At 40.5% G+C, this 26942-nt stretch overlaps 4 protein-coding genes across 7 annotated transcripts in view; 3 read left to right on the top strand and 1 right to left on the bottom strand.

Moving 5' to 3' along the window:
- The first annotated feature begins 553 nt into the window (after positions 1 to 553).
- Positions 554 to 3722, top strand: Mre11 (double strand break repair nuclease mre11). 2 transcript variants are annotated; one of them, XM_071790803.1, is made up of 12 exons: positions 554 to 802; positions 931 to 1102; positions 1208 to 1344; positions 1419 to 1609; positions 1684 to 1885; positions 1982 to 2239; positions 2340 to 2421; positions 2526 to 2670; positions 2750 to 2913; positions 2999 to 3125; positions 3198 to 3431; positions 3521 to 3722. In XM_071790803.1, exons 1-12 carry the CDS (start codon positions 703 to 705, stop codon positions 3587 to 3589), a joined length of 1881 nt encoding a protein of 626 aa, XP_071646904.1. In that variant the 5' UTR covers positions 554 to 702; the 3' UTR covers positions 3590 to 3722. The 2 variants fall into 2 exon arrangements, with proteins under 2 accessions (XP_071646904.1, XP_071646905.1); XM_071790804.1 differs by having other exon boundaries at positions 555 to 802; positions 3524 to 3722.
- A 202-nt stretch (positions 3723 to 3924) lies between these two features.
- Positions 3925 to 5726, top strand: Rps14 (ribosomal protein S14). Its single transcript, XM_071790822.1, has 4 exons — positions 3925 to 4079; positions 4361 to 4511; positions 4597 to 4684; positions 5285 to 5726. Exons 2-4 carry the CDS (start codon positions 4363 to 4365, stop codon positions 5501 to 5503), a joined length of 456 nt encoding a protein of 151 aa, XP_071646923.1. The 5' UTR covers positions 3925 to 4079; positions 4361 to 4362; the 3' UTR covers positions 5504 to 5726.
- On the bottom strand, positions 5721 to 8542 carry Dctn4-p62 (dynactin subunit 4). 3 transcript variants are annotated; one of them, XM_071790806.1, is made up of 10 exons: positions 8428 to 8542; positions 8138 to 8341; positions 7905 to 7975; positions 7628 to 7827; positions 7398 to 7540; positions 7158 to 7326; positions 6897 to 7080; positions 6570 to 6753; positions 6314 to 6504; positions 5721 to 6229 (listed from the first exon to the last, which is right to left on the bottom strand). In XM_071790806.1, exons 2-10 carry the CDS (start codon positions 8264 to 8266, stop codon positions 6013 to 6015), a joined length of 1488 nt encoding a protein of 495 aa, XP_071646907.1. In that variant the 5' UTR covers positions 8267 to 8341; positions 8428 to 8542; the 3' UTR covers positions 5721 to 6012. The 3 variants fall into 3 exon arrangements, with proteins under 3 accessions (XP_071646907.1, XP_071646908.1, XP_071646906.1); XM_071790807.1 differs by lacking the exon at positions 8428 to 8542 and having other exon boundaries at positions 7158 to 7323; positions 8138 to 8407; XM_071790805.1 differs by lacking the exon at positions 8428 to 8542 and having other exon boundaries at positions 8138 to 8406.
- A 4794-nt stretch (positions 8543 to 13336) lies between these two features.
- The window catches only part of LOC139820265 (uncharacterized), a 60754-nt gene continuing 47148 nt past the window's right edge, over positions 13337 to 26942 (top strand). Inside the window, exon 1 of the mRNA XM_071790410.1 lies at positions 13337 to 14238. Coding sequence (XP_071646511.1) covers positions 14148 to 14238 — 91 coding nt within the window. The 5' untranslated portion in view covers positions 13337 to 14147. The remainder of the gene's footprint in view (positions 14239 to 26942) is intronic.

The raw sequence follows: 26942 nt of genomic DNA, 5'->3' as shown, positions 1-26942 counted from the left end.
CTTCTACAGTTATCGATCGATGGATAATCAAACTCGGATGATAATAATAAAGTTGCAGTTTTTAATTATAAAATTGAATATTATCGGACCCTAAACATGTGTACGTGTGTACATATTTACGAAACAACGGAATAATTGTAAATCATAAGATTAATATTATATTATAAGCTATCAAAAAATATAACAGCAACGCGAACTTCCAACTATCCCAAGATTCAAAAGTTAACAATAGACTCAAATAATTAAGCAATATCTGCAATATTAACTCCAATATTAGTCATTCGCAATTAAAAATGTAGAATCCCTCTTTTATAAGTCCAAATTATTACAATTTGTTAGCGCAAAAGTATTAAGAAATTACGTATCAAACTACGCCACCGATTGATATTTGTATTCGCTCTACTTGCACTCTTCACAATTCACATCAAGAAAAACGAGATGAATGCCGACGAAGAATGAGAAAGAGTGAGACAAAGCACTCGAGTCGAGTGTAAAAAGTGCAAGGAAAACGAACGCATCTATCTCGTCCAGTCCTCCCCTACATTTTCACTACCGGCAGTACCATAACCATACCATACCGGCATTTCGCGCCATTCCTGCCGCTCAAAGTGTCAGTTGTTTCACGTGTTAATCGTCTCGTGCGAGATAACGTTAGAATATTAAATAATTATCGGGTGTCACCTGATACAACGATCGCGAGAGATGTCGGAATCTTCTAGCACGCACATGGATCCGGAGGACACTATCAACATTCTAGTGGCCACGGATATTCATCTCGGTTTCGACTACAGCAAAAAGAGAGGTTTGTCCGCGTGACGATATATTTTTCAACAAGATTGCCCAGGGATAGAAGAAGAGACACGTCAAGTGGCACGCATGTAAGATTGAAGATCGACGTTACGATTAACTTTATATCATTTCTCTCGACAGGAGGACAATCGGAAGAGAGTTTCGTGACGTTCGAAGAAATATTGAAGTATGGCAAGGACAACGATGTCGATTTTATTCTGCTGGGCGGTGATCTGTTTCATGACACTAAGCCAACGCAAGTCACATTACTTAAATGCGTGGAATTGCTGCGAAAATATTGCCTGGGCACTAAGTGAGTGATATTTAGATTTGATGCTAAGCTAAATTAATTATTATGTAAGTGATATTTTTAGTGAACACATAAGAGCACATTGTAACGGTTTTGTTACATTTTTAGAGAATGCAAGCTGGAGTTCTTGAGCGATTCGGAATTGGTATTCCAACACTGCGCGCAGAAGCACGTGAATTACGAAGATCCAAATCTGAACGTCTCAATGCCAGTATTTACTATCCATGGAAATCATGACGATCCAAGTATGTAACTTTTTCCCTTTGCTTAAGTGCTTTTTCTCTAAATCTTAAATTATATTCTACTCGTTATCTGGCAGGTTTTGGCACTGTCGGATCAATGGACGTACTGTCAGCCACTGGACTTGTGAATTACTTTGGAAAATGGACAGATCTTAATCGTGTAGTTGTGTCTCCCTTAATCTTGAAAAAACGTAACACCCATGTTGCACTTTATGGTTTGAGTTATATTAATGACCAGAGGTTGTCGAGATTATACAGGGATGACAAGGTATATTTATTTCAAGCATTTTCTATATCCGATTTTCTATCTGGTCAGAAGCTAATGTAACGTTTGAAAAATAGGTGGAATTGTTGCGAGCAAAGGACATAGAGACCTTCAACATATTTGTTTTACATCAGAATCGCGTCAAGCATGGCGATTATGCTCATATACCTGAAAGTAAACTGCACAAATTCCTCAACTTGGTTGTTTGGGGTCACGAGCATGAGTGTCGTATTACTCCCGAATTCAATGCGGAAGGTGGATACTTTATATCCCAGCCAGGTAAAACTATATACATTTTTCTTTATGATGTCAGATGGATAATTGGGTGTTATTTTCAATTTATTTCTCTAAAATTATAAACTAAATTAATTTTAGGAAGCTCCATTGTTACCTCTTTGTGCGAAAGTGAATCCAAACCTAAGCATGTGGGTCTCCTTAAGATAAATAAGAGTAATTTCAAGATGAAAAGTTTAAAATTGAAAAGCGTTCGACCATTCGTTTTTGACAACATGATTCTCAACGATCATGACATTAAGATGCGGGATCGCGTCTCATTGGCAGATTCTATAAGTCAATATGTAGATCATTACATCGAAAATGAGATGATACCTAGAGCTACTGAACAACTTACAGGTATGTCAATCGCTTTAGATACTATTTTTTGAATATCGTGTTTTTTTTTTTAATTTAATATGTAAACTCAAATTATAACGTAAAATCGAACTTTTTCTAGAATACCCTAATCAACCACCTCAACCTTTAATTCGATTAAGAATATTTTATGACGATGATAATGAACAATTTGATACATTAAGGTTTGTAAATGCTATATTCTAATGTTACATAATTCTAAATTCCTATAAATTTTTTATACTTTTACTTAGCATACTTTTAAAGGGAAAAAAATGTTTGCTTTTAGTTTGGCGCAAAAATACTGTGATGTAGTTGCTAATCCAATGGAGATGATTTTGTTTCGTAAAATGAAGAGCGGAGAAAAAGGAAAACGTGCCATTCAGGACGGAATTGATGATCTGGATGATATTAGTGAATTATTTCACGGAGATGTAAAACACTTGTTTATTTAAAATGAATTATTAAGCTGATTTTATATTTTAGAATTGCTCAGGATTTTTCTTTTTGTAGTTGGGACAGGAATGGACTAGCACGGTACCAGGGGGAATTAAAAAATATTTTGACATGGAAGAGAATAAAGATAAGTTAACAGTATTGACTGTGACAGCGTTAAATGAAGCTTTACATCGATATGTTGAACTAAGCGATATAGACGCTTTTAAGAATATCGTAAGGTAATTTAATGGAAATTTATTTTCTGAATTAAATACTCGAGAATTACAACTTGTAACTCACATTGTTTTATGGTTGGTCCGTTAGGGATCAAATGACAAGAACCATTGAATATCTACAAACGCAAAATACTGAGACACCAGAAGAGATTCGCGAACAAATTAAAGTTTTCCGTGACAAAAGGCTGTCGGAAGAACAGCAAGAGCAGATAAATGTAATGACACTATATGAGTTTTATATACATACGTACGTAATATTTTTATCTCAAAAAATATTTCTTTTGCAGGCTCGAGAAGCTGCACTGAGCAGACCACCACCAAGTCCTAGAGCTAAGCAGTCTCGCAATATCAATACAACAATTGACAGTAATGACAGTGATGAAGATTTAGATACATCATCTAAATCTTCGACTAAGACTACTAGAGGAAGGGGTAGAGGTTCCAGAGGCGGTAGAGGATCCAGAGGAGGTCGCGGTAGAGGAAAATCTAATGAAAAGAACGTTTCTGTTGCGACAATGCTGGTACGTGCAATAGTCTAAAAGTATTTGTTCTCAAAATTTGTTTCTGTAAATTTGAATACATCTAACGAGTGCATCTACATTTTTTTAAGCAGAATACCAGAAGTGCACAGCCAAAGAAAACTCGTGGACAATGCATTATTATAAGCGATTCCGAGTAATCATTAAACATACAAGAAGATATATATACACTATGCACACATAAAAGTGAACGTTATATATTTATATACATCTATATGAATAAACATTATTTTGTATAAGTACAAAGTTTAATAAAAATTATATTCATACATATACAGTATTTAAGAGAACAATATGACTAATAATTATCTTAGGAAAGGAAACATTTTTAATATAAAATTTTAGTCTCATAAAAATCTTGTTCGTAAGATCTGACGTTCAATGAGGGAAAAATTGAGCTAATTACTATTTTTTACTATATACGGAACGAATTTTTTTTTATTGTTATCCGATGCTCGTTGGACAACGACGCAGCAAAATTCCCTGTTAGCGTGCGCAGAATGGTTGCGTTTTTGTCAAGTTGCGCCAGTGCCGCCACCGGAAGCATCGTTCCACATCGTTCCTATTCCTTTTACGATTCCTGTGCAAGTCGCGCTGAAGCGGGAAGGTTATAGTCCTTACAATTCGCAGGTATTTTAACGAAAAATATCGTTTATCTAGCAAAAATATTAAGTTAGATTCGTTAACTGAGCACTTATAATTAAATTCCAACCGCGATATCGCTTTGTATTTGACAGCCCAGCATGGATGTGGCTGGATGAATTTTCACGTTGATAGCGTACTTTCTTCGCGCATCGCGACATAACCTTAAAGTCTATCTCGAGAATGTTTGTAACAGATATTTGTAACGAGTAAAGTGATAGACGATCGAGTTACAGAGTAATGATCGAAGTTATCCGCTATTTCTGCAGAAATGCCGCCCAAAAGAGGAAAGGTACAGAAGGAAGAAGTGCAGGTCTCTCTTGGACCTCAACTTCGTGAGGGAGAGGTAGTCTTCGGAGTGGCTCACATCTTCGCCAGCTTCAACGACACATTTGTGCATGTCACCGATTTGTCGGGCAGGTTTGTACTACGTTAAGATTATGATACGTGACTATAGACACTAATTCAGTAAATTTGATATATAATCGCATCTCTGCATTTGTAGGGAAACGATCGCCAGAGTTACCGGTGGCATGAAGGTGAAGGCTGATCGTGATGAAGCCTCGCCGTACGCAGCTATGTTAGCAGCTCAGGTATGTCGTTGGATTTAATTATCAGTAACATTTGGATTACTTGGAGAAACCGTTATATCATTATCCACATCCAGGCAGCACCTAGAATCATAGATTGATCTAAGGGGCGTTCATGTTTGTGGAAAAGCAAATTCTTTTTGTTAATCGAGAATGTGTGCTTGTATTGTGCACTATTTTTCTCTATAAGAAAAGAAAACATTCAAGCATTTGGGGATATTTATATCGGTGTCGGTCGTAGTTGATGGAGAGGAGTGCATGGTTGAATGCATGGAGTATGAGTCCTCCAAAATATCATGCGACTCTCTGCGAGTCGCGATGGTGAGACTTCACAGGTATATGCCCTAGCTCTTGTCGTCCGATGAGATAGTCGGTGAGAGCGTCGATCAGGGCAATGAATATTGTTGTAGAATTTGTTAAACTTAAGTCGGCGCGGTCGAGCGCTCGCGAGAAAGTGCGCTTTTGCCTGTGCGCGGTTATTTAGTGTACCATGCTGGTAAAAGCGCACATGATCATCACAAAACATATGCTATTTATGTATCGCGTATAAATATTTAATATAATATTAAAATGTTAATCATAAACTGATTTTCCACTTTGCAGGATGTTGCAGAAAAATGCAAATCGCTGGGCATCACGGCACTGCACATCAAACTGAGAGCTACTGGAGGCAATAAAACAAAAACTCCTGGCCCAGGTGCGCAATCTGCTCTGCGCGCTTTAGCTCGTTCCAGCATGAAAATTGGTCGCATCGAAGACGTTACTCCTATCCCATCAGATTCTACTCGCAGGAAGGGAGGTCGTCGTGGACGTAGGCTATAAGCTCTTCTTATGGCCACATCTATATGGTTTATTATCTTTCAATAAATATTTAAAGAAAAAGAAACATTGCATTTCTATGAAACACATTATACAAATTTCTTTCTAATTTTTATATAGATGACACATCTTTATAAAACTACAATTTGCTTTTTATTATTATAATACCCCTAAAAGAAGCATGATACAGTTTCATGATATAAATTAATATATAAATAAGTATTAATATGTGAGTTTATTTCCCTTATTTACAAGTATATAGAAAAACAAATTTTAAACTTAAAAAATATATAGAAAATTACATTGATTAAGAGCGTCTTTGGATCCTACATTTAATGTGTTTAGTATCAATGAATATATTAAAGTGAATATCAAGCTTAATGCAGTAAAATAATACATTGAAGCATAAATATATTCAAGTATCTTGTTTAGTTCAATCGACTATTAAAAAATCTATAAAGCACTCATGTATAGAGAATATTCTATTTTATACTTAATTAAATCATAAAAGATTATGTTTCGCCAACTAGCTGACCAACGGTGAGATATAACTTGACCTTTACATCTACTTTTTGCGGTGATTTATGCTCAAGCGCTGCAATGGTATTTACGTATCCATGTTGCATGACAAATCCAACTATAACTGGGTCGTCAGTATTTTTATTAGTATCGTGCGGAGTTACGTGCAAACGTATCACTGCTTTATTTCCTTTTCGCCATACTACAAGCCTAAAAAAATTTTTATATAAATGATGAAACCTATATATTATCTTCGTATTAATTTTATCTTTATAATTTTTATATTTTACGTACTTTGGATCATCCTGAAAATTGTGATTATCACTTGTATCATCATATTCAGCAGCATCATCTCGTGGTGGAAGAATCAGTGAACTGTGAGGCATCACCAAATCTGCATTCGGCGCAACTTTTATTAGCTTAGGATCTTCCGTTACAGGTGCCTGTCGTATAGTAGATGGCAATAAATTTGGAGATTCACTTCCCTGTAATTATAATCAAATTATTAAATTATGTTACACTGTGTGATAACATTTTATTTTGATATTACTTGTGTATCCTCTTGTTTAACGTCTTTTTCCTCGGGGAGTGAAGTAGATAACGAGGTATCTAAAGGTAATATAGTTATTTGCGTTTGATGCTGTGTTGGATTACAGAATTTTAGAAGCAGTTCACTTGATTTCCCCAGTCGAAGTGGTTCACAAGTAACGATCTTGACTTCCGGAATGTGATAACTAAAAAAAATGCAATTCTGATTATCATATATCCAAGAAAATATGATACAAATAAATTTTGTTAGTATTCAAATTAATAATAATAATAAATAAAATTTGTTAGTATTCAAATTAATAATAATAATAATTGATGCGATACTTACAATGCAGCTAGTAAAATTTTGAATTTCGTCGACTGAGGGCAAAGATCCGATTTGCTAACATTATGCTCACACACTCTGCAACGTTGCGATCTCTTGACTAAAAACTGTCTGTGCTGAGGACGCAATTCGTTTATCTTCTCAGCTTGTACCTCCGGGTGTTGTAATCTTTGTTCCAATGTGGTAACTATTACACAAAATTATACGTGATCAGAACAAAATCTACATCAATGCCGCCACTCACGTTATTGAAAGTTTTCTTACTTTTAGTTATATCCACAGATTCTGTAAATATATCGCTCGGTAATTCGTCCACTTCCTCACTTGCAACGGACGGTGCTGGATGAGCAGATGATTGAGACTGAATTGGTGGTTTTATGGGACGTCCGATACGCTTGCGAACCAGCGCTGATGTAAAGCTATACATTGTCTGCTATTGGCAAGCAATAATAGTTAGAAAAAATGCCTTTGAGCGAGTAAATAATTAGCTCTTGGTAAACTTACAGCTGGCATGAAGGAGCGTTTTGGATGAAATTTCTTCCGTTCGCACTGCTGTTTCTCTATAGAGGCTAGTATCTTGTGATAATCAATAAGAGCGTTGATACGCGTTACATGTGGATTTTCCTGCTCGGGCCAGCCTCCAGTTGCTACGAGCAGAAATTCAAAATATATTTTTATGAAACTGTTACACCCAGCTCTTGTTTATACAATTATTTAATCGAATTTCTTCTTACCTACGGATTGATCAGGTATCCCTGCATCTCGCGAGCTCCATCGGCATAGCGAACAAAATAGATAATATACTTTTTTAGTGGGTTTCACATCCCTGTTCTCTTCTCCTTCAGCTGGTGCTGCTGCTGCTCTCACAGGTGCTAGTCCCGCTCTTGTAGATAACGTTTGAAAACAGCAAGGACAGTCGAAGCAATTGGAACATCTATCAATGCATAATTATTTAAATAGTAACTGAATTCATAATCTCATATGTGAAACCTATGATATATGTAAACATACTTGTTCTTTTTAAGACGCACTTCCGACGAGGGCAAATTCTCCATGCAATTAGGACAGTAATGGGAATCAACCTGAACACAAGAGACATTTTTTTGTAAGGATCATACGAACTTTTTTGTACACATCAGAATATGTGTCCGAGGTGAATTCAATTATTAAATATATTTCCGACTGTTCGTCCCATTAAATATATACCCTTCTGTACGGATTTACTTAAATTTTACAGAACGCACCTCTTGACAGACACAGTAGCCACATCGTATCATCAAGCAATGTCGGCAGAAATATATCTTCGATATAGGCTTTAAGGAGCCGCAGTTGCACAAGTAGCGCACGTAATCCGGTTGGTTCAAGTACGTCATGTTGAAACGGATGAGCTGGAAAGCGTTCACGAGACGAAACGACAGAAATGAATCGCTGGGCGTTCTCCACCTAACCTAAAATTCTGACCATCCTGTACCTAAAGTGACGTATACCACCGGAACACTGTGTACGGACATACGGACTACGGAAAAATTCACACCTTGGCAGAATAGCAGAAAGCGCAGAAACCAATCAGAACTCGCGCAGGTAAGCAGAAGGGAGCGTCCCATTTGACCACAGCGATTGATCACAGCTACTCACAGCCCCCGATGCCTGGAGTTTTCCCTTGAACCAACCAATCAGATATTTTTATTTTAAACCAATTGACGACGTGGTTAATTGAGTCTTGAGTCCCGCTCATGTACTGTGCATGAAAATTACAAATAGTATCCTATGAAAAAAATTACATGAGCAGATTGTACGTTAAAAACCAAGTAACTTGAAATATTTTTTTATTTTAAAATGCTCTTTATTTCAAACTTTCGAGAAAATGATCAAAGTTACCAATAGAAAAAACTTTTAACATATTCTTCACAATTATATAGCAGCACGTAACATATTGAAAAAATTTCATCTCATGCAAAATAAAGCACATTATCAAATTTTTCAAATAATTCTACAAATTATCAAAAATTCCATGTTAAAATTGCTAAATATAATATAATACAATCTTTGATTAAAAATTTCAATAAATGGTCTTTTATAATTTATAAACTTCTTATAATATAATAGAACTATAACATTTAATCACGAAAACTTTATTAATCTTAATTCCATATAGGATGCGGAAACCTGTCCTTACAAATTACGCTTACATCGATATGCTTGTCGCAATGCTCACAGAGCATGCAGAGATATTTGCTTCCTGATATTTTTTCCTAATCCCAAGATTATGTATGATCTCTTGTTACGTAGGTTTTTTTTTTACAGAATTACTATTCCCATCTCGCTTTTCTGTCTATTTTAGTCTTAATACACCGGAAACATGTACGCGGATGAAAGTAGAAGGATTCGTGAGCGTACGTACGGTCATGAAGTACCATCACGCGATGGTATGCTGGGTACGTATAAACCCAGCGGAGCGTATAGAGCAGTTAATAATTACCGCGCGGTATATTTCTACAAGGGCGCGAAAAATAGAAAATCTCGCGAGCAAAGGAGGCATCAATGACACGTATACGAAAAATGTTTCGTTAGTATATTTTTCCAAGCGCTCCGATCGGTAAATCGCAGGAATCCAGTTTGCGGCAAGGACTTCCTGTGCGTTATGCAGCTGCCGTCGACACGGCAATTGCAGCCGCAAAAGAATTTCTCTGCACGGCCGCAGATCATTCTGGCGGAAAGAGAGAAGGGCGACGATCACGTGAGTAAGAGTGAAAGTTTGGCGAGGCATGCCTCGCAAATTATCGGCGTGATCCGTCTCCCGCATATAATAAAGGATGATTAGCTTTCAATTAACATCTAAGATAAACCTAAAAGGAGAGACTGTTCGTTATGTTAATCAACCGCGTGTTCGTCGTTTGGCGAAAACAATTATATAAATCTCCCAAACATCGCAAGAACTTCCTCGCTTTTCTTATGTACTGGTAACAGCTCTCAACTATGTCTATTATTTTGATATTAGTAGAGGTACCTCGGTATTATAGAATCACTATAGTGATCACGTGGGATATGAATTAGAATTGCTTAGGTAATCCCATACTGCGCAACCTCATCGTATACCTTCTAATGACGCTTGACCGCAAGGTTAATAACTGGAGAACACGTAAATCTATCTTCGTTTCCCTAAGATCGGCCTAACTGTACGTGGAACAGTAATCAAGAAGGGAGTACAAAAAGCTGATGTTTTATTCATGAGTCTTGAAGTCTTGGACTCTAAGAGATCTTAAAAATTGTACCAATTTTAAATAATTCTGAGAGTGTTTGGCCAAAACGCGGTTAATTTGGCCTTCGGCTATCCCTGTTCCCCAAACTGCAATCCGATCTCTACTTTAAGGATAGTCTCGTGAACGAACATCTGCTCGAGACTAACAGTATATACATAACCGTATTGAGATTATGCAAGGCTAGCCGATAGTCGGTGGATGGTAATGGCAGATGCTTTACGCCAGTAAACGTAATATTAGTCGTCGTTGCGGCGGTTGATGGTGCATGGCGAGGCCTAACGGTGGAACCACCATAACGCCCCGTAATGGTGATTCGCTTCTCCTCGGCATCCTAGGAACTTAATGCCATTTGGAGCACCGGTGTGCGCCAAGGTATTCGATAATTGATGATGCATCTTGAATGAAGACGATATCTCATTGAACGATAAGATCTTACATGATGCAGAACGTCTTTTGTTAAACGCACTTCCTCTGAACTGTATAGATTCTTCGGTCAAGTTTCGAATTAATCTTTCCTTCAAGATGAAGAGAAATCATAATTTATCAAATTTTAGTAAATATAATTTACCAATTTTTAAGTCTCGAACTAGAATTCTGTCAAAGTAAAGTCTACTTGAAATTAACTGCCGAATATAATTTTATTCTCATTCACTTTTCCGTAAAATGTTCAACTCTCAAAAAAGTATTTTATTTTCTATCTTACTTACAACTAATATGTGTACCCCCACCGTTTTTCCATTCATCTATCAACCTGCATTTGCCAGCGTAAATGGCCAAATACTTTTTAGGGAGACTTATATCCAGCAGTGGACGGCGCGATGGATTGATGATGATAATGATGATGATGATTACTTACGACAAAACAGCTTTGGATACTTCAGCATTTCAGTGAAGAAACAATCGAAGTAAAATTGATCAAGGAATTTGCAATCAAAGGAAGTGCGTTTAACGAGGAATATATGTATAAAGTAAGTGTAAGAATGTCTGTTAAACTGCTGATGCATGCAATTGAAATGTACAAATAACATAGCTGAATAACTTTTTAACTGGCAATAATTATCGGGAGACCGACGATAACTTTCTCGATGCTCAAGGAAATTTCCGACGGCTTGTACGATTCAGGTAAAACATTATTTCCTGTGATTTACGAACCGTGCACGGAACTTGTAATTCGATTTTCGAGCAGAAGCAATTGACGCGATTTCGTTTTCCGAACCGTATGCTTAACGACCAACTGTGTTCCTTTTCCCCGTATCGTGAAGGAACTATCCCTCGTCGATTCCTCGATCACTCCTCGATAATTGCCCGATCGGATTGTTCCGCGTTCGACGAGGACACGGTGCGCGACTTTATTAGCGCTGTCCTATGCCGCCGCAACGCGGTGTGTGGCGCAATAGAAGCTTCTTTTCTTTTGCCGGTGAGAAAACGGGAAGAGGAAAACAGTCTGCGTGCCGCGATAGAATCAACGGATCGGTTATTAATGACTTTAATGGCGCGCGCGATTCTTTGTAGGAAATGTCACGGTAATCTTGTGCGCGAGCCACGGCCACACAGTCACGTAAAACTCCACGGCGAAGAAATCACTCTGTGTTCCCTGCAAAATTACGTACAACGAATCGTGAATTACTTTGTTTATGTCTCCCCAGTAGCGAGAGAATTTCTTTATCCATCAAATCGCTCATTACAGATAATTTCGGGCTCTTCGTAATTTACAGCGGTAATTTAATTTTATAATTCCCTTTTGCAATATATGATAGATTTCTAAGCGAACGCGGTTTTTTATCAAGAGAGAAATCGTATTGATCTAATCAAAACAAAAATATCAAGTTTTTTTAAAGCAGCAATGGCAAGATTAAAGTATTTCATAATGTTTCCACAAAGATATCGATAGTTTCCTTTCCTGCATTGCACCACGTTTGTGAAATTTGCATAAACAAGAAATAGACAAGAGAGAGAGAGAGAGAGAGAGAGAGAGAAAGAGACAGAGAGAAGAAGCAATCCTAGAAGAAATTATTCTTCGCTGATTTCCCATCTCATCGTCCTTCAATCTTTTTTTTTTTATTTTTTTTACTATCGCTGATCACATCGCTGCATGCGGATAGAGAAACTGGACACGCATCGCTTAATTATTCATTCATCAGTTCCTCCGAGTCGCGCTCGTGGTTATTTACAGGAAAGATCTTTCAGAGACGCAAATGCAAGGGAGGGGAGGTGGATACGCGAACAATAATTTCTCCAGAAGAATCTCGGCGGTACAGAATTCGAAAATCACTTGTTAAGTCAGTCGGCCAGCGTCGACACGAATACTTCGGGAGACGGGGCCTCCTCGACCTGCAGAGAGAGAGAGGAAAGGAAAGAGAGAGAGAGAGAAGAGAGTATACGTCCTCCGCGCTGATCGCGGCATCCCTCGCCGTGCTGGCGAATGTAGGTCCTCGGGTCGACACCTATAATGCGAACCTCCTACCTCGCCGCTGTCTCATGCGGCCACTCTTCGGGAACAGTACTACTCCCTCTCCTCGTAACCCCACCAACCTTCGTAGTTCATTGAGAGCACGATAACAGGTGTCCCGCATACCGCGCAATAAGCGCGGTTATAAGGACAAGTGTCCTACTGTCATGTTTTTTTTTTTTTTCAATAGAATGCTAATCATGAATGTGGAGATTTGATTTGGGAATGGACCGACATTGATTTGCGAGAATGGGAAACTGACAAATCCGTGACTCCGCAAAGATATCGAGATATCGCGCATCATTGGCAGAACTAATGTTCAAACTCTCTATTTCTATAAAAGCGATGGAGTGCGACTTCAATCGAATTCGCTAAGCCGGAAAGAATCTACAACATGCCCTACTCTCGTACATATTTTTATTGATTTATTTGATTGCTGTCAAGAGAGCACTGTCCGGAGATTGCTGTTGAACTGCTTGGCTTCGTTCAACGTTATCTCACGCGTCTCGTCTGCCGATCTAAGGCAGCAATGTTTTCCATAACAGTGCGCGCTACATCTGCCCAATGCAACTACGACGGTTAACGGGTATACCGGATATACCGGGTATATCGATCGGTGGCACGAGCCATAGAAGGTGAAGAAGGCGAAGGAGGCGAAGAAGAAAAATATACCGGATCTGTCTTGAACTGTCTTAGCTTTTCTTTACAATTTAAAAATCGCATACGCGCGTCAGAGATTTATTTACTCAATCGCGTCTTCATCTCCGCTATTCCTATGACATATTGTCAGCACGGCGGCGTAATGCAGGTTACAAAGATTGCAGAACAGGTCCGCGAAAGTTCGCCGAATGGATGACACAAGCCGGACCCGGGCTGGCTGAAGAGTCGGTCGCGAGGAGGTTCATCGGTGCCGCGTATCCCGGAGCGCCTGGCCGACCAACCGAGAGCGCCAGGAGACGAAGAAGACGAAGAAGAGGAAGAAGGAGCGGGAAAAGGAGCCGAGAGGGTAGGGAGAGAACGGCGAAGAGGGGTCCTACCCGCTTCGCCTCTGGCCTCTCTCTCTCTAGTCTCTCTTGATACACCTTTCTCCGGTTCCCCAACACCCGGCGGCGGGCCTTGGTTCCCCTTCAGTCCTCACCGGGACACAGACAAAGTTACGCACCCGGAGAAAGGTCAATCGGTCGGCCGCTCCGTCGCACGGAGCTCTCGTAATTCTTGGCCTGGTGTAACGAGGTGTAATTTTTATATCATCGTACGACGAATATCGTTTCGAAGTTATCATTCGGTCGGTCGCTCTTCTCATTTCTTTCTTTCCCTAATACATTTCTTCCCATTCGTTCTACTCACGTCCTTTCCGCTATCGGAAGTCGCGGAAGTTGGTCGCGAGGTGTTCGCCTGAACTGTGTCGACCCGAGATCGCTTTGGTGCCCATGTAACGAACAAGTCAGTACGACAGCGCGGGATTGGTTTACGTGAGAGAGTGCGCGTCTTTCTCGTGACTTTGGACTAATTCAAAGTGCTGTCGCTCCGAGGGACCTCGAACAGATGGGCGACGACATGTGGAGGCTTTGGTTTACGAAATTACTTCTGCCAGTAGCGTTTCTGCTGATAATCACCGCCCAGACGCGATCCGAGGGTGAGTTTGACGTTAGAATTTTCAACGCTAGAGAACCGATACAGCAAAAGGTGCATTTAGTACGAAATATAAAATAACGAGTGCAAGAATAAGCGAAGCAGACTAAGATTTCAATTAACACGTAAAGCTGTATGAAGGTGATCGAAGTGTTTTGTAAATGCAATGAATAATAACGTTTGCAATATTATTATTGTATCGTCGTATTTTATGGAACTCGCTTAACTTTCATTCTATCGGCCTTAATTTCTTCATTACATGCGGTTGACGCGTTTGACTAACGATCAACGCCGGCCAGACGAGTAAATTCACTCGACTCGTTGTAACAAGGAAACAGCGCGTGCACGTGATAATTTCTTTTGTAACACCTGTTCTTCCGCGTTCACCTCAGATAATGCGGCGTTTTCCATTAACAGGACATCTACCCGTATACACGACTTGTGTAACGCTATAGGCTCGGCAGAAACGAGCCGACGCGTGACTGGTTCTTTTTTTTTTCTTGTAATTAAAAACAACGCAATGTAATGAACGAAAAATTAAGAAGCGGAGATCTTCGGTTTTATGAATGAAACGCATGGAGTAAGTCTAACGTTTCTACCTGTCAAAATATGCGCAGACAAAAAGCTCGTAAGAATAACAGTTTTTCTGTGTAATGAAATCTCCGTTGAAAAAAAAGAGTTCTCGTTTGTATAAAAAATAAAAATTTAAAGATTCGAACGGTTTTTATATCAGAGATATTATCAACGATCATTTTAATTAACGTAACGATCGCCGGTAATTGCGCAAATTTACGGAAACACATTGGAGGCATCACTTACGCTTTATGTGTTATAAACCGCATAACGGTTTGCGCGGCTTATGGTGCTCAGTAGCGTGTACTTTATACAAGCATCCGCTCGCTCGATACCGCGATCTAGTATCGGTGATCCAGACAAACTTACGTTTCTCCGGTTGTGCCCCCGAAAAGCGCCGTTATTGCGCGGCATCGCGAAGCCTGATTTTCCGGTTATCGGTGCATTTAAGTTGGCGTTTCCTTTTATTCCCGTGCAACGTTATTAAGCTGTTATTAAACGAATCCTCTTATTAACAACACATCATATTACACGTTTGTGTAATGAGAAATGTGATATGCAAAATAATACATCGAACATATTTACCAATCTTGTTAATATGTACCTATATTGCTATACGAATCGCATATTGCCTGATGTCTTTATAAGTTGCAAAAAAATTTAATGAAATACCGGATCAAAAGCCGTAAACAAGTCCGATTTTTTTAACCTCACTACGATTCTATACAATTGATCAGACGAGTGTAGCTTCAGTCAAATATCTTCGAGTGAAATCAGCCTTATAAAGTATTTCTGTCGATGATGTCGGACGTGCGTTGTCCATGAGTTTTCGTCCACCTGGTCGGCCGGCGACGAGATCGAGATCGAGATCGAGATCGTGAACGTGAGCGAGCAGGGGACGATCGAGATCGGGATCGAGCGAACAGGGCGCGTTATCCTAAGCATTTTTTATCGGCGGCGGTTGGCCTTGCGGACATTAGTTCTGCAAGCGGCTCTCACATTCACCTCCTGCGAAATAGGAGAGATCGAGGGACCAAGGAGCTCTCCTCTAACGAGTCTCTCGATTCTGATAAATCGCTCGAGAGTCATTCGCGATGCTCTTGAATATGAAATACGATCCTGCGTAATAAATCCGCATGAAGAACTTTACAACTTAAATAGATATTAGATATTAGAAAGAGAAAAGAAAAAGATAAGAGGAGGAGAGAGAAATTGCAAAATTTCTCGCTGAAGCTATAACGAGGAGCGAATTACATCTTGTCTTTAATGATAAACTCTAGCATGGACAATCGCAATCTTTAAAACCCTGTTAAGTTTCTTATTATCGGTTTGCGTTAGTTTATTGTTCACAATTCAAGAGATTAGAATTTTTTCTCGAGGAACACCTGTGCGTGCACTTCGCACGTCGAGCAATTTCCTCGGGATAGCAGAGTGCTTTTTTTTTTAAAGGCGAGATTTCTCTCAGGAAAACGCGATGTGGGTCCTGGAAGACAGATAGCAATAAGATTTACGGCGCAATTCGGGTGGCGAACGGAACGACCGCTCGTTTGCGAATGATTTTCCACCGGCTAAATCACTCTCGAGGCGTTCAATGAAACGTACGGTGAAATTTACGACTAGGCGCAAATCGCCGGTTATCGTCGAATGGCGAATGAATAGGTATTCTATTTGATACTTCCGGTACTTGTAATTTGAGAAATTCCGTATTTACTATAATTCTACTTCTACGTAATACCCAAGAATAAATAATAATGCTAACGTAACGGCGAACTTTTCCTCAATCATTTATATCGAATCCACGTTTGATTTACGACGAAATGTAAATTGCCAAGCTATAGATTGGGCAACCGACGACTGTTGACGCGATTCTCCTCGGACTAAGAAAAACTTAACGCGTAGCTCGTCCTGCAATTGAAGACGTTAGAGACGGTACAGATTTCGTCAAAGCAAGATCGCCTACATGCAGCATCAAGTTTCACGCGAAGGGAAAGTGTGCAAATAACAATGAGTGTATCTCATTGGAAAGCTCAGTCACGAGTATACCGGTACGAATGGTTCTAAATTTCGCTGCCTTTTTTGCCAGCCTTGGGAGAATGTTCAGATATTGGGAACACGGTCGAAGGAAAGACTGTAATGCGCGGTAAAAGAAGAGACTGTACCACAATTTTTTTTCTCCGAACGTATGTCTCAATTTTTATTTCATAAATTTTATTTCATTTTTTTAGAATCTTTATCTATATCAAAATTATCTATTTTCGTTTGAATTGCTTTCTATCTTTCATAAAAAAAAATCGATTTGGTCACGCACAACCGTGAAGTCCAGATTCTCGAGCGAACAGGATGTTAACGCGGAATGTTTTCCTGGACCTCTATTCTCCTAGCGTTCATTACTAATACATTATCGCATGCTGGACTTTCTCCGCTCGATAGAAAAACAGGCGGCGTCCGCATCGCGATGTTGACGCGTGCAGAAAACTTCCAGCATCGTTTTGCGCAATCATCGACGACGCCGTGTAAGGGGTGAATTCCTTCGGCGCGGTTTCCATTTTATTTACGAGCGTGCCGTAATAACGTTAGGCAGGTGTGCAAATACAGGGTGTCTCTCACTAAGTGCCACTTTCTTTAAATCGCGATTTCTCTAGCCAATTTTGAATTGATTTTAAAAATGTCAAGGCAGGTCATCCGTTTGTCGCAGCTTTCCAATTTCAACACATTTCTTACATTTACAACTCTCCAACATATATTATATATCTTTGTAACTAAGATTTAAATTAAGATTGGACAAAAGATATTTTATTATCTGTTTTTCTTCCTTTGAAACTTAGTTTTCAGAAAGGATAACTCGTGAACTATGGATCCCTCGATATTTATATAAAACATCAAAGATTAAATTTAAAAAATATAAAGAAAATATGTTTAAAAGGAACACCCTGTGACGACGCCCCTACATATGTTCAACATTGCAACTGTGGACGTTTTTACGTATACCTATCCGCCTGATACCGGTTCAGTCAGTCACGAAGTTATGTTTGTTCTACTCAATGCGCAAGGCTGGGGAGAGATAATCACATTTTTTTTCACAAAACTAGCTAAAGAGAAGTTTTGCCATAAGAAACATACTAAAACGTTCTTCTTTGGAGAACACGGAAAAATCCATTTTTAATTGTTGCTCCAACAAGAATCAACGAAAAGGGACAACTTATATTTCCCAACTAATTTGTACTTATTTTATATAAGTTTGTCTCAAAATGACATTATATATCTGTTACGCTCGTTAAAGTAACAGTGGAACAAGTCGTATTTTCTCCAAGGACAAAATAAATTTGAAAGGGATGTTGGATCACGGTCACCGTCTGCGAAATGTCCTTTACGGCACGTTCAGTGCACCGCGTCGATGACGTTAATCAGCAGCTTACTTGCGCTATTTATTAATGCAAATTATCCCCGTGTCGCGGCTATTTTTGTCGCGGTCGTGTTTGCTGCAACGCGAGGGAAAATCGATATATAGCGCTACGTGCGCTCTACGTGCGCGCACCTGTCCGCGCGATACCAGAAATAATCGCCTCATTCTCGTTTTTACAATTCCAAATCGCGCGAATCAGCAGCGGTAACAAGAGGTACGCGCGGAAGTACTTCGCGTATAGCTGCACGCACCGAGTTGCAAGCACCGAGTTGCCAGCTCAACGTAACGATCGTGCATTTATTTTTTTTTGTGGCTCGCGCGCTGTTTTATCAGGAAGTACGAATCTTGGTGCGGCAGGAAGTCGCGAGGGATATACTTGCGGTTCTTCAACCGCGCTCGCTCGCCGCGTATTACGTCCGAGGACGAAGAAAGAGATGGCCGAGGTGTGGTGTCTCTCGATTCACGAAAGTGGACACGTGGGCATCATCCGTCCGAGAGCTCCGGGCGATGAAAGTCTGCATTCTCTCGAGAGTATCGAGACTTCGGGGCCTAATTTCACGGAGCTCATCCGCGCGTAAGCCGTGAGAAAAACCGGCGCCGTACCTTCTCTCCCCCCCCCCACCCCCCTCGAGAAGACTCCATTTTCACTTCAATGAGACTCGATGGAACTCTTCCTTTTTAATGGTCTTACTTGTCCACGATTCGGCCTGATTTAAATAATTAACTTAATATGTATTTATTCAGTATATACTAAAAATACTAGAAGAATTACATATTAGATATTACATATTACATATTAGAAGAATCTCTCGATATAATAGATAATAATTATATAAATTATTGATTATAATTCGAATAATATGCAGAAAAGATACATTTTTGTTAAATATTCGTGCCACTTGGACACGTGGACTGCGTCATGGAATAATGTTTGCGCACGAGAATAGAATGTCCCATTGCTATGGAATGCCTTAACGATAGATCGAATGCGATTGGTCTTAACGGATCGTGAATACGTGACTCGCGCTCGAGCTAAAACTTAAAGCATCGGCGTAGGCGAATCGATGTAAGAAGGTATTGTATCGTTCGTTCAGCGTGTCCACATTGGCTTCGTTTGGCTCCGACCCAGATTTTTGCATAATCTTATGTAACCGTGTTAACAAAGGTGCTTCCTAACGGATTGCACGGATTACGTGACATTACTAATGATTTTATTTCCTCAACGGTACGCGCCCAACTACATCTTTCTGTATTTAATTATGCAACATGCACACGATAGTGATTTTAAATTGCAACTCATTCATTTAAATGATTACACCATCTTCAAGAATCCCGGATGAATAGAATAAATTGACACGAAACTAATTTTTTTCGTTTTTGCAAAAGTACGGTATGTCGAAAACCTTTTTACGTGTTTCGCCTAAAATACGTGTCGCGACCTCGAAAGCGAACGATTCGTTCACTTCGCCATGAATTTTAATTAGCCGCAGTGTTCGAAGTATTACGACTTCAGAATCATCATTGCCTTCGCATAACTTATCGGATTGATCGATTATTTTTTTTCTAAAATCGCGCATTACGAATTTGCGCGACGATACATATAGGTTTGATGCAGCTGCAATTTAATTACTTAAAGCGTTTTTCATTGGCAGAACTAGTGCGCACTTAGTGCACATTAAAGCCGTTGTACACTGATTTAATCTTTAATATTTAAAGTATAATGCAAATATTTTAATTGATAAAATAGCCAATACATATTTTACCAAACAGTAGGTACAATAAAGAATATTAAGACTTTCGTGACTTAACCCGTTTATATTAAACATACACATTGTTGATTTGTGTACATCCAACGGCTTTAATGTCCACTGAGTGCGCACCAGTTCTGCCAAAGAAAAACGCTATTAGATCTTCTCGCATATGCAAACGTCGAAATTAATATCTTTACGGCGATAAGTGGAACGGCGTTTCTCAATTCAAGCGTGACATAACGCCATTACGGACCGCACGTGCAAACATCACACGCCAGGAAAAAACGTAAATGAAGCACGGCGAGAAAGAGATTTTCCGTTAGTCGTCTCGGGACGGCAGGTTTGCCAAGTGCGTTTGAATCGGCAGCAATTTCTATATTTATGCACCAGCCAGGCAAGGTCTTCTGGTCTCGAGAGGAGAATCCTCTCGTCATACAATAATGCGCTGCACGCGTGAATTCAAAATGAGTTTCGCCTTCGTGTTATCGACCGAATCACCGCGGGCTAAAGCCAGTTTTCTGAAATTCCAGCCTCGTCCGCCACGAAATACGATGCTCTTACTATCCATGAGATTCTCAAGGGCTTAATAATTTTTTATTCGTCCGTATAATTCGCCGTCTATAATTCGCCATCCGGTGAATAAAAAGAAACGAGGATGCAAACGTTGCCGATAAACTTGGCGTCGAACGACATCGAATCGCGAAGATTCTCGACTTCGGCAAAAGGACTCGAACTTCCTTTTGCCGAAGTTGTCGTTAATTATCTAAAAAAAAGTTTTAGATTAAATATCTGTCTTAAAATTTAACCACTCGTACTACCAAACATTATACACATTAATCGACACGCGACAAGTCAAAATGTATTATTTATGATTTTGATTTATTTAAGGACGCACTATATTTCAGAAGAAAAATTATTGAAATATCATCATTTGTCTCCATATCGATTAGCATTTCCGTCATACGAGGCGGTGACAATTCTGTTGGGAAGTTCAAGCATTCCGCGACGAAAATTATAGTATATCCTACAAGGTCCTCTCGATCGCGCGGCCCGGCGTCTATCATTACCCCGCGTTGATGCGTATCCGCGTGTGCGTAATACCGTTGCTCGTGTTGGCATTGTTGCAATCGCTTCACGAAGAAATGCGTTTCTCATGCGTCGCGGCAATCGAAGCAACAACCCGGTGTCCTTCGCTGTCGCGGGACAACGTCGCCGTTTACCGTTGCAACGCGATTTTCGCTTTACCGCACGCTGTCGCCTCCTCGATCGCCTCTCCTTCCATTAACATACGTGTCCGATCTCGTGCGTTGATTGCCTGCGTTTCTTTCCTTTTCCCTTTTCTTCTTTTTCCCTGGTGTGCCGTAATCACCGTCCGAAGCCAGCGGCGATCATCTCTTCGTCTTCGACGACCGTTGGCAATCGCGTCGTCATCATCGTAGGGATTATTTTCTGATGCGTTGTCGGATATGAAAGCTTTTCTTCCTGGAATGGACGGCGCGACGGCAAGGACGACATCGATTACTTTGCAGCGAGAGGAAAACTCGTCTTCGCGAGGCGCCTATCCGTGAACTCTAATGACACATGTGCCCCGACAAATCTATAGGCAATCTTTCCGGTCTGCGTGATCGTTGATTAAAACGCATGATCATTAACGTTGCTTGTTGTAGAAACTCATGTAGCCAATGGTATATTTACATAATGAGAAAGTAAGGCGGTAATAAATACCTTCGCTGCTTTGAGTAGCTCATAAAGCAAATTTGTAATTGTAATTCACGTCCTTCCATTCCGTGATCTGCCGGCCAGAGAGAGAGAGAGAGAGAGAGAGAGAGAGAGAGAGACGCGGATGAAAATGATTTCACTGTTTTGCATCAGTCGGACGCTCTTACGGAACATTCCTCCGGGTAATTTTAACGGTAACGGATCTTCCCGTGCTCGCCCCCGTGTGCGTTCCGTGTATTTTCGAAAATCCCCGCCATCGCAATTTATTCTTCCGCTTTGTAACGATATAACGGCTAAGTATATCATCTTTGCAACGATTATAATTAAAGACGCAAGAGAGAAAGAGAAAGAGGGAGAGGGAGCAAGACAGGGTCTCTCCTCCGTGACTGCAGAAAGGTAAAAGCGAGCAATCTGCGGCGGAATGCGAAATAGCAAAACAAAGTCGAAACCTCCGCGCGAGATAGGCCGAGAGTATTACGGATCGGTAACACGCGCGATCGCGAGCACACTTGCATCCGGTTGCGGGCGTACCGCTGCCGCCTCTGGGATTAGTTACAAATTACTTGCCGTATCCTGCCGAGTTTATTAAGTTCTTGTAGCCCCCGGTCAAAATTAATTCGCGTGAATTGCGCAATGAAGCGTGCCGTCAGACAAACGTCGAGATCTCAATGATAGACAAATAGAAGAAAAATCGTGGAACTTTTTTGCCTTCAATTCAAGGCTTTACGAGAAAATAAGAAAAGGTAATATCTATTTGCATATTTTAATATGACTTCAATATGTGTTAAACTTCAATACGCCTGACGCGCGTTTGTTCACCGTTTTATAAACGAACTGTATAACCACGATTAGCGTCCCGGCACGTGCCACCGCGAGCGAATAACTGTAATATCACTGCACCCGTTCACGTGCAGACGACTAATTAAAACATACGTGTATAATACACACGTCCGAGTGCACAGCACGGAAGACCACCAATTAATGCCGGTCTCTCTCGACCTGCGTTTTGATGACATAACTGTTCGCCCGTCGCGGCACGCCGAGGAAAATCATCACGGGGAACGCGCGCGCGCTCACGAATTAGGACGTTAAACGATGCGGATATAATTGCGAGCTTTTCATTGAGAAAAATTCACTCGAATACATTTTGAACATCTTCCTCGCTCGTGCTCACGTCATATTTTGCGTTATTAATTTTAATAGTCTTTCAGCGTTCATAAGTTTATTCGTAGAAAAACTTTCAATTGTCATCTACGCGTGCATTGTTTTATTATCCGTTTTATGACAGGATCTATAGGTATGTTATTTTAGAAGGAAACGATTTGAATTCTAAAAGACCAATATCGATAGGTACTGAAACTTCTATTCTATGCCAATAATAAACTTGAATTAAAATCTATGTCGTTTTGTTCCATTGTACTCGTACCACCTGCCACATTCGACAAATAATTATCGCGCTGCTCTCGAACAGGTTGTTACATTGATTCGCAGGGGGGCGATTCGCGGAAAAGCCCTGAGCTCGCGACAGCCAGGTAGACAGCTCCGTAAACGCAACCTTGCGTAACGTTCGGCTAACGGCCCCGATACCTCTCGATACTTTCAGCCACGAATAGCCTGGACGCTGCACGCGCTCTCCGGAGGAATCGGCGTCGCTCGCTCCATTGTAACAAAATGAAAATACCGGGCCGGACGTCTGCAACAGCGAAACGTAATGCGCGCACGCGGGGCGTGTCCCGGTATGTTACTTGGCATCTCACCTGCCCACACACACGCGCGTGTGCATTCTGCTTTTGCCTTCCTGCTTGGGAGCGCATCGCGCGACACAACGCGGCGGCGACCGATGCAATCGTTCGCCATTGTCCATTATATGCGCCGGCCGTGTCTTTCTCTCCCGAGCGGGTAGGCGGCACCGGACGGCTTTTACTAAAGACGGAATTATCAGCGTCGTGCGCATCGCGAACGTTCGCTCCGCTTGAATTTTCCCTTCCGTGTACGATCAGCGAAGATATTACGTATCGATATAATTATCGCATGGATCAAGCTCAACTTGTTGAATTAAACTTGAACGGAGCGAACGAACGGAGAGAGGAAAGGGATCTATACTTGATCTCGCTTGGCACGATCGTCCGATGGTCGATGGTGCAACCGCTATACCAAGTCGCAGATGTAAGTCGTGAACGACCTCGCGGAGTCACGGACCGCGTCGCTTCCGTTGTTTGTCCGCTTTTCTCTCAGGAATTTTTGCGGCGACCGCAAAGTACGGAGGTCGGTACTACTACTGTTTCTCGAAATTGTCTTACAGCATTACGATCGTCGCGGAACGCGATTTATAATAGGTACTGAAGGCGTCGTGCTTCGTGCAAGTGGGAATCTTGCTTATTCGCGCGCGCCCGTACCCTCGAAGCGACGCGCATCATCGCGAATCGCGGATTTATCAGCGCCAACAACACGTAATGTCATCGTTCTCACGTAATCACGGAAGATGAACTGAGACGCGCCGCTTGAAGGCTTTCGACAGAGGTTTTCTCGCGTCGCGGCTCGTATTATCGTGATTAGCGGCGACGGCGTTGCGTTTCTGCGTTTAAGCGAGTGTCTTATGTAATTGCGGTTAATTACCGTTATTCCGTACGTTTTTGCATTACTATACATTAAGCACCCCATTAAAAGAGAACGAGCAACATTTCGCGAGATTAGCGTGGCGAGTGTCATTAAATCTCCATCTTCCACTCGTGGAATTGGGATTTCTGACATTTGTGGTTGACTACCACGCTCGAATTGAAAACCGCCGAATCGATTCCTGGTCATTTATATGTTGCACGACTTGTATTCTCGTAACTTTCCCATTTTGGAAAGGTTGAAAAATAATTCTGTCAACCGTATCACGAGCTGGTTAGAGCGGATTGACTTTAACCTTTTCTATTGACAGTTATACTTACGTTTGTTGAGAATTAATCGTGATTGTTATCTTCAGACGCATGTACGAAATCCACACAATCAATCTCTCGAAGCGGGTTTTCAGAACTTTTTTTGCATAAAACTGGTAGTAAAAAGCGACACTCTCATTTGTGAATGAATGTCGTATTTATCGCTGCCTTGAAACAAGAAAGAATGCAGTGAGAAGACTGACATTTGTATTTCGTAATATTAATATAAAGATTAAGAGATATTTGATAAACGTGAAAAATAATTTATTTACACAAGATGCTAAACTCAAAATACATTACTTGAAAAAATAGTCAGACATCTTGTTAAATGCACTCTACTTGTCTTGTTAAATAATTCTACTTGATCCTATCGCTATACATCTAAATTGATACGTTGAATATAATTTATATTCCGCACGTCGACTGCGGACGCGTAACGTTTGCCGTACGTGAAAACACGCGTCTGTTATAGTAACATACTGAACCGATCCAGAATCTGGTCCTTGTGCCAGACATCGATTCGACACCGTCAATTCACGCGGTAAATTCACGTTAATGATTCGCGGTGTCCCACACAAAAGTAGGACAACGCAGAGCGCTTTTCGCACTCTGTCTGACCGGTAGACGTCTATTGCCAATTATTGCTTACGTGACAAGACTCGACAATTATTTATCGAGAAATAATTTTATAAGAGCCGATATTATGACTCATATTTCTTGCATTGAAAATCCGTTATTATCCAAAACTTCAATTTTGATTTACTAGGACGGATTAATTTAAATTTTAATGATTCAGAATGTAAGCAAGCTAAGACGATAATTAACATCCGTTTATATACATTTATTTTACACCATCTATCATTCATTGTTCAGAATAGAGTTCTACTTGCGATTTTATATACTGCGCATTTTGATATATGTGTATTTTTAGATGTATTAAATAATTTGTATAATTTATACATAATTTATGTATTCCGCGATTCTTCAAATAACTTTCATATTGCACATAAAATTATAAATAAAATTTTGTTCTAAAATACAATGCTAATTTATAGTTCGTCTAAAGTATAGGATTTCGACAAAACAAATTACAGGCTCAGAATCCGAAACGTTTAATTTAACGATGTCGTATTGTTTGCTGCGGAAAATCGTTTCTTTTTTACGCTTCTCTTCCACGGTTTCGTGATGCTGCCATTCCGCGCAAACGTTACCGTTGCAGACATACGCATAGATACGTATGGCAATCATACGGTGTGCTACAGGTTGACATTCCATCTCGTGCCGTTATGTAAACGTCCACACAGGAGTCAAAATCTCTCCTTAGCTGGCACTGGTCTCTCCCAATTACGCAAGTCACCGCCGGAGTCGCGCGCCGGTGACTTTTAGAGCGGCTGCGAAATCCGACCGCGGATTTAGTCGCGAACTCGGAAGCCGATACGTTTCGAACAGATATTTATCGGCTTTTGTTCCGCCTGATTTGATCGTAACGACTTTGCAACGTAATGTTTTCATCGCGTATATATATTAAAGAGAATATTTACTGACTATGAATAAAGTGTGTAAATGTGAATCAGAAACTATGTAGGTAACTTCCACTGTTTATGCTCTCCTAACGTATTCTACTTTACATAACTTCACGTAGTTTATGTGTTTTACGATTTTATTGAAAGCAAGAAACTGCAGTGACGATATCTAAATACGTTTGATTATCACAATACTGATTATTACAATATATAACTTGCATAATCCTGCCTATGGCGAAATCAGCGCGATCGTTGTGCAAAATTACACTGATCAACATCGAGGTGTTATTTAATACTCCGCGGATTGCAAAGGAGGGTAATTAATTGTAATGAAAATGGAAGACATCATTGTCTGCTCCGTACTCGTTTCTAACAGTTTCCTATCTTAGAAAGGCCTCCCCTCCTCCCCCCCCCGAGGAAACAGAGATGTAAAATTAACCGAGATACGGAGAGCATACAGTCTGGGATTAACGCAAGTAGACGGCCGTGTGCGCGTGTGGGAAAGAGACACATGCCGCACACACCGAGAGACACACACAAGCCCGACAGGTTTGTGTCTCTACCGGCACGGTTCACGGCAGTAAAAACGGGGCCAAAATGTTAACCACTTTCTAGACCGTCGACGTATTATCGAGTCATACAGCATGTCGTATCGTTTCCCACAAGAGCGTAATGGCATAGGAAACTCCATCATACCCCACATACTTGGTACGCTCAACATCTGATCGTGATTTGCCTTTTCACGGCGGGATTAATGAATTGCCACTTTGCAGCGTACTCTAAAATTTCTCTCTCATAATACACGCGTTGATCGC

Source organism: Temnothorax longispinosus, chromosome 10 (genome assembly GCF_030848805.1).
Source record: "Temnothorax longispinosus isolate EJ_2023e chromosome 10, Tlon_JGU_v1, whole genome shotgun sequence".
Classification (NCBI taxonomy): Eukaryota; Metazoa; Arthropoda; class Insecta; order Hymenoptera; family Formicidae; genus Temnothorax; species Temnothorax longispinosus.
This window is presented reverse-complemented; position numbering and strand designations above follow the sequence as displayed.